Source organism: Petaurus breviceps, unplaced genomic scaffold (assembly GCF_028583685.1).
Source record: "Petaurus breviceps papuanus isolate PSGF00001 unplaced genomic scaffold, PetGlider_PUasm1.0 90778, whole genome shotgun sequence".
Lineage (NCBI taxonomy): Eukaryota > Metazoa > Chordata > Mammalia > Diprotodontia > Petauridae > Petaurus > Petaurus breviceps.
In genome coordinates this window covers 949,195-954,013 of record NW_027187343.1, presented here as the reverse complement: position 1 = coordinate 954,013, position 4,819 = coordinate 949,195, and the positions used below count along the sequence as shown (strand labels likewise).

The 4,819-nt window shown below is 47.2% G+C and overlaps 1 protein-coding gene across 1 annotated transcript in view; it reads right to left on the bottom strand.

The window, feature by feature from the left end:
- Positions 1-3,898, bottom strand: part of STUM (stum, mechanosensory transduction mediator homolog) — a 78,929-nt gene extending 75,031 nt beyond the window's left edge. Inside the window, exon 1 of the mRNA XM_069069168.1 lies at positions 3,386-3,898. Within this exon, the coding sequence (XP_068925269.1) occupies positions 3,386-3,596 (211 nt within the window). The 5' untranslated portion in view covers positions 3,597-3,898. The remainder of the gene's footprint in view (positions 1-3,385) is intronic.
- Positions 3,899-4,819: the final 921 nt, after the last annotated feature.

The following is a 4,819-nucleotide window of genomic DNA, read 5'->3' as shown; positions in this document are numbered from 1 at the left end:
TTTCCTCATCCATAAAACAAGAGGGTTGGATTAGATGGCCCCTGAGGTCATTTCCACTTCTAAATCTATGATCCTATAAACCTTTGCCCCCTATTTTATAGAGGTAGCCATTGAGGCCCAGAGAAGTGAAGTCGTTTGTTTAAGGTTACAGACCTAGTAAGGCACAGGGCCAAAACTCCAACCCAGATCTCCTTACTCTCATTATTCTTACTCTACCTACTAGCCCACAATGCCTGGAGAGAAATGATAGCTCTAAGTATGTGTGAGTGTGTACATAATTGTCCTATGTGTCTGAGGATGAAGGTGTCAACAATGGTGCTTTCTAACCCTCTCTGTCACTAAAAGGAGTAGTGCATGATTCTATTACATTTAGAATATGTACACACATATGGTGTGATAACATGAAATATAGTGAGATCATGTATGTGAACCATTCTATAAATCACAAAGCACAATAAGGATGTTAGCTATTATCACAGTAATCCAAATATTTATAATCCATTCTGAAGAGTGACTCTCCCCCTGGGCCCAAAGGAAAAAACTTTCTGAGAGAAGGCAGAAGGGGGAGGCCGCTTCTATCCTGGCATTCATTTATTTTTTGCTGTAAAATACCATAGGGTGGCATTTACTTCACCACTTGGAAAAAAAAGTGGAATTCAAGTACATCAACAATGATGCTATCCAACATCCTCCAAACAGATGGAAAGACAGTGTGTTTTTATTCCAGTAAGTGGGGCTTTCTGACATGACTAAAGGGGCATCCTCTTGTCTCCCTGACATCATCTAAATGCAAAAAACTGTTTTCATGATGCAACATAGAGCCCAGATCACTTTATGGCACCCCTAAGCCACAGAGAATGGGGTCTAGACCTGTGATTTTGGCAGGGGGAGCTCCCTCTGATCAAAGCAGGTTTCTGCAACTTAAAAGATCAGAATTATCTACATCCTTGTGTGTAAATGACTTACCCAGCCAATATATATCAGAAATGAGACTTGAACTCAGGCCATCTTGGCTTTGAGGCCAGCTCCATCTTTACTCACTTTACTCACCATGCTGCCTCTCAAAAATCTCCAAACGGTCTCTGAATTTCACACATATCTGACACTGACATGTAGTATGTATATGTATATAATATGTACTTGTAGACAGAGCTTGGGCAAATTTTCCCATGCCTAGGTCCTCAGTTAGAGGTTCAAGGTAAGGCAGCTAGTATTCAGTAAGTCAATGTAATTTGGAATTTGTATCTCAGGAGCCAGTAGTGACCTGAAACAGGTTCTTGATGACTCTCTCCCCACTCCCCGTCCCTTTTCTTCTGCTTCTGCTGCTACTTCTGGGGAAATTCTTGGTCTAGGAAAAATGAATAGGGGATGAAAAAATCACCAAAAAATGTGGGCATTTTAACACAAAAATCTTCCAAGGATAGACTATGTGATTTGTGTGGGTATTATGCAAGCCACATGCAAATGTACTTTATTTCCCTCTCCTATCCCCTAACAAATTCCCCATTTTTATATACCTTTGGTATATATTTTAGATAAAATTATCATAAAGTGTAGCTTAGTGGATAGAAGCTGAGCCTGCAGTCAGGAAGACCGGAGTTCAAATTCAACCTCAGACACTTACTAGATGTGTGACCTTGGGCAAGACACTTAACCTCTGTTTGCCACACTTTCCTCAACTGTAAAATAAGGATAATAGCTCCTTCCTCCCAGGGTTGTTGTGGGGATAAAATGAAATATTTGTAATAGTACTTAGCACAGTACCTGACCCAGAGTAGATGCTATGTAAATGGGGTATTAAGTGAAAGATCAAGACCATGAGAAAGGGCAAAGAACTGAGGAGAATAACTCTTCTGCCTGGACACAGAAGGTTTGGGAACTCAGCCACGGCCTTGCCTGGACTCCCTTGCTGCAGGAGCAAGTCTTTTACTGAGGTAGATGCAGAAAGGATTGCCTTTTCCCAGCCCAGGCCCACAGCATTCTGCCTCTGCCAACGGTTCTAATGAGCCTGCAAACTCACATTGCTGGGAGGAGGAGGAGGGGTGTGTTTGAACTGAGGGCCTCATACTCATGCCAAGTACAACCTGTGCCAAGGCTGGAGTGAGTGGGAGAAGGGAGCCTAGAGGGTGTAAATAGGGAGGGGGGTTTAAGGCTTGAGGTAAGACTGACAGCAAAACTTTTCCTTCTTCATGCTCCTCCTCCCACCCCCAGCTGGAATTTTGGCATCAGACCCAGTTGCGATGGAGCCGGCTCCCATCCAGTCCCAAGTGTGTATATATGTACATTCTGCTTTACTGGAAATGGACTTAGGGAGAACTGGTCATAAAGTCCTCATTTCACTCGTATGTTCATCTGGAAAACCAAAAAGAAAGGTGGGGGTGGAGAGAAAAAGAAAAAAAAAAAAACAACAAACGTTGATAATAGCCAAGCGACTTTTCCCTTGAGCTACCAGAGGTGCTTTTAAAAAATGAGGGTGAAGGTAATGAGAAAAGATAGGAAGGCAGGGCCCTTAGTTTCTAGCTTTTTCTATCACTAATCCCTACTGGCCAACAGATAGAGGTGCGATGGACCACTCCTCAGTCCAGATCTCATCCTGTCCCCGTCCTGTTCCTTCTTCTTTGGGTCCCTATCTCTCTGACAACTTTGAGGGTTGGAGAACTCTCGAGAAACCACCGGTTCTAAGGTTTTATGCCAGCGACGGGGCACCGCCCTGGGTCCTCTTCTCCCCCCTCCAGCCTATAAAAATGCATATTTCCTTCTCTCTGAGCCCATTTAAAAGAAAAACGGGAGGGAAGGAGGTTAGATGACCTGTGGGAACGAGATACAAAAGTGGGTCTACTCTAGCCAGCTTCAATTTCAACCCTGCGGGCAGAGGAAAGGGTGATCGGGGTGCCAGGGAGGGGAATGAACTAGCAGACCCACGGAAGGGGGGTCTGCCCGCAGATCGTAGCAGCAAGGCTCTGGAGAAGCGTCCCCCCAAGTGCAGCTCATCTGGCGCCTCCAATTTGCCCAAAAAGTTTCCAGCTCCCCGGTAACTGGGAAGGGGAGGATAAGAGTTAGTAATGAGGTGGCGTCGGGGGAAAATCTCTGGCCCCTCTACTCCCTCCTTTTTTCCCCGGGATGTCGCCCACTTCCTTCTACCCACCACCGATTGCTTTTCCAACCCGACAGCGCCCCCGCCTCAAAGGGACGCAGCTTCTGGGGTGGTCTGGGCAATCGTCGCTTCCATCCAGGACGCCCCCGGGGATGGCATTTGAACACCCTCAGCCTGGTCAGAATCGCACCTTCGATGGCCTCCTCCGCACCCCCCCCCCCCCAATCCTGGCCAGCCGGTTTGCAGTCACCCGGCATTTGGAAGGAGTCCCACCCGCCCACCTCTCCTTACCCAGTCCCGGCACGAAAGTGTTGAGGAACAAGCAGATGACTGCCACGGGGAATGGCATGTAGGGGATCGCTGCACGCAGGGGGCCCTTCTTCTCCCGCACCTGCACCACTACCCCGCTGGACGAGGATGCTCCCCGAGGGTCCGCGGCTGCAGCCGTTGAGGTCGCGGCTGCTGCCGCCGCCGTCTCCCCGTCTTTGTGGGGATGTTCCATGGCTTCTACGAGCTCCCTGGGACGCAGAAGGGCTTAGGGGAGGCTGCTGGAGAGGTGACGGGCTGTGCGCGCCCTCCAGTCCACACTGTCGGGGGTCTTCCTAGCTCACAGGTGTGAGAGCCGAGGGTCAGTGGCTGCTGCTGCCTCCTCTACCCAGCTCTCAGAGAAAGCGCTCAGCAGCCCAGCCTCTCCGTCCGGGGACTAGATGATCCGAGAACTCTCTTTCTCGAGCACACACGCGTCAACACACACATATACACACACACACACACACAGGCGAAGGAAAGGAAAGGGCAGCGTGACACTTCAGTGACAGTCGTTCATTGCCCCTCCCCCAGCCTGACTTCTTCCCCGCCCCCCATCCTTCACCCCCACTCTCAAAATGAGAACGATGGAAGAGAAATTTTAGGTTGATGTTAAACAAAGCGGAGCTAGTAGGGAGAAGACTTGTTGGTGCTGGAGATTAGAAATTACTCTCGCTCCCTGAAGAAAACTATATTAAATTTCCGAGAGAGAATATATAAACACATCCTGTCTTTGTTCGCCTGCCACCCTTTTATTTTTACATATTTGAGCTAATTAGTCCTTACAACATTCCTAATATGGAAAGTCGCCCGTGGATTGTTGCCTTAATTAGAGAGATACATTTCACAAATGAGGAAACTAAGGCAGGGAGTGGTTTTGTGATTTGTTTCAGGTCACGTAGAAAAATCAATGAGAGCCTATGGTAGAGCTCAGGGCTTTGGGTGCGGGCTCCTCTTTGTGAGTATCACCGCCGGAGATCTTAACAGAATTCTGCAAACAAAGACCCCCCTGCAAGAACTAGAGGTGAAATCAATCTCTGCTGGAGTCATCTCCAAGAATGCTGTAGGGACCGGGTAAGAGAAGCCCCCTTAATGTCCTCAACATGGGTATATATAAAGCTTGTAAGGAAGGAGACAGCGCCGTCTGGTGGTTAGCGCTCAACAGTTGGGTACCCAAGTTCTGTGTATTCCAATGTCCACTTAAAAAAAAAAAAAAAAACCCAGTGTTTAAATAAATGACTGAAAAATGCCCATTCTCATCCCCTATTAAGATTAGCAAAGAAACAAAAAAAAAAAAAACAAGCTAGGCTACTATTAAGGAGGCCTTCATGGATGATGACCTGAATTTTCCAAACTGACTCAAATTATCTAGATAATTGTGCAACCCTTTCACTTTTGTACATACACAAAAGTAGCCTC